The following is a 2,417-nucleotide window of genomic DNA, read 5'->3' as shown; positions in this document are numbered from 1 at the left end:
ACCTTATTTATACTTATCCAAAAAATCAGGGACATGTACCAACATCAGTTGCCACTATTATATTGGAAAAAATCATCTATGCCCTTAGTTAGTAAGGAGTTTTTCTTTATAGTCAAATAGCTATATCTGATCATTTATAGTTTCACATAACCAACAATTTTCTGATTTGCCCAAAGTCTTTCTCGTAATACATGTAGTGCTTTAATTGATCTGGTGCCTCCTTTCTGTTGCAAATTTATGCCTACCCCACTCTTTCCCAACAATTTTGGAGGACCTGTGGGATTTTTATTCTATTGTTGGGGAACATGAAATTGAGTAATATGCATTTCAAATGAGGTAAAAAATCAATGTACAGGCCCACCTTACATTTTTGGTGGCAGCAGCTGGAATGATGGCCATAAGGTTAGCAGTATTGCCAACAATCCATTAAATTTAAAGAAAATAGTGGACTTAATGATAGGACTATTACTTTCATTTCATAAAGGGAAGGTAAGGTAGGGTGTGGTACAGTGAGGTAAGTTAGGGTGTGGTACTGTGAGGTAAGGATAAGTTGCAGTGTTGCCAGATTGCTGGCAACACTGCTAATCTCTCTATTCCTGGTGTCCCTGCTACTGCCTACAAAAGTGTAATGTGTGGCTTCTCATTGAATATCTTATCTGATTTTGCTGATTTCTGACATCATTTGATATGCATATCACTTGATTTCATGCTCCCCTACCCAGTTATTCAATTTCCCACAGATCATTAGGGATGAGAGGGTAAGTATAACTTGAGAACTAGATACTTGTGAGGGGAAATTGGTACAAGATCAATCAAAGCACTACATGCATCACTACATATGGCATGAAAAAGAATCATTGATTGGTGAAACAGTAAATTGACTATTAAGTTAACCTGATGGCACTCGGGATGGCATGTACTTTGGGCATGGCATGTAAGTACATGCTGTGCCCAAACTGTTTAGCTCATTAATTGTCTATACAAATACATAGTCACCAGTGAACAAATTACTAGTAATACCTATCTCACCTGTTTACCCTTTTCCTTGATTTTCCGAATTATAATCTCTATCTTATTATCATACCTTGTACCATATGGCTGTGTGAGACTGAAACTAAACCAGATATTTCACAAAACAATACTACAGTGAAAACGACATCTTCCCAGCGACATACGGTTAAGTAACACACACAGCTTTCCAGACAAAATGGCATAAGCGAAGAGATGAAACCGTATCAATCTCATCTATTTTGTTTATTTACCAAAGCAGACGTAAATAAAAAGCAACACTGAAAATGATGACGACCACGAAAGGAAAACCGAAATGAAGATAAACAAAAATACCTGGATAGCTCTTTGAGTGATTTTTAGTACGGATTTCACTGAAACAATGCGATAAACTTTCCATAAACCAGGGAAAGAAGCTCTGAATTTACCACAAAAACCGATCATTACATAGTACAATGTCTCTGCTTTTTCCTATTTCTTTCTAAAGTTATTTTCAGGCTTCTTGATAGGTTTTAATTCCCTGATTTAACGTACCGTGATGCACTTTTTTCGGCCTTTTCCCCGAACTTTGTTGACATTCGGCAGACGAATTCAGAGACCGCGGGACTAATTTTGGTTGTTGAGTCTAATATGGTTGCTGGGTCAATGCTATAGTGAATGCAAAATAAGGATGCACTATTGAGCCGTATACGGAGAATGGTTATGCAATATTAGGTCGTGGGCTAAATAGGTTATGTTACAACAGCTCCTTTATTAATACGAAGGGGTAGGAAATTAAAGTTGTTTTTTCAGATCTAAATGTTGCACTTGCCTCCTTGTACAGACATTGTCGTACTCTTCCCTCTGAAAATTAAATGATTATTCAAATTGCTTTGCTTTTACCTGGTGAAACACAAACCTATTACGTGGAATAATGATATGAACAATGTGGAAAATCAGCCTCGAATTGTTGTATGATACCAATTATGTACTCCTAGAAAAGTTTCAACAAGCCGGCAAGTTTACTGCAAAACAGAAATTGTGGCAAACCTAACCTTTTCACTGTAATGTCTACATAATAAACATTTCCCTATTGACTATAAACGATGATCAACTGATCTTATTGAGGCCATTCTTTCCTCACCTTGTAAAAGATTTTCTTGTACCCCGGCTGTAAGCATAAAAAGTTGAATAGTACACTGACGCTCATATTGTTTCAGATCAAAACGGGGCCCACATAGCTCTCCAAAGAAAAGGTGCGAACTCCAAGACATTTACAAAGAGCCATCTTTCAATCCACGTTTGGTTATTTTACTTGAATTAACATTGTATATGTTGCCAAATCATATCAATAATTCACGTGTGAATTTTGAAACAAATGAATCACAGTAAATTTTACAATAATATCGTTGCGTAATTCAAGATATCAA

The 2,417-nt window shown here is 36.5% G+C and overlaps 1 protein-coding gene across 3 annotated transcripts in view; it reads right to left on the bottom strand.

Annotated features, from left to right (window-relative positions):
* The window catches only part of LOC125037492 (pyridoxal phosphate phosphatase PHOSPHO2-like), a 4,978-nt gene extending 2,763 nt beyond the window's left edge, over window positions 1-2,215 (bottom strand). The window contains exon 1 of one of the 3 annotated variants that reach the window (XM_047630649.1): window positions 2,132-2,215. In XM_047630649.1, coding sequence (XP_047486605.1) covers window positions 2,132-2,197 — 66 coding nt within the window. In that variant the 5' untranslated portion in view covers window positions 2,198-2,215. Of the gene's footprint in view, window positions 1-1,344; window positions 1,523-1,542; window positions 1,598-2,131 lie in introns of those variants that run through there. The other 2 variants (XM_047630650.1, XM_047630648.1) reach the window with 2 other exon arrangements.
* Window positions 2,216-2,417: the final 202 nt, after the last annotated feature.

Source organism: Penaeus chinensis, chromosome 23 (assembly GCF_019202785.1).
Source record: "Penaeus chinensis breed Huanghai No. 1 chromosome 23, ASM1920278v2, whole genome shotgun sequence".
Classification (NCBI taxonomy): domain Eukaryota; kingdom Metazoa; phylum Arthropoda; class Malacostraca; order Decapoda; family Penaeidae; genus Penaeus; species Penaeus chinensis.
The sequence above is the reverse complement of the archived record's forward strand: the minus strand, read 5'-3'. Positions and strand labels throughout refer to the sequence as shown.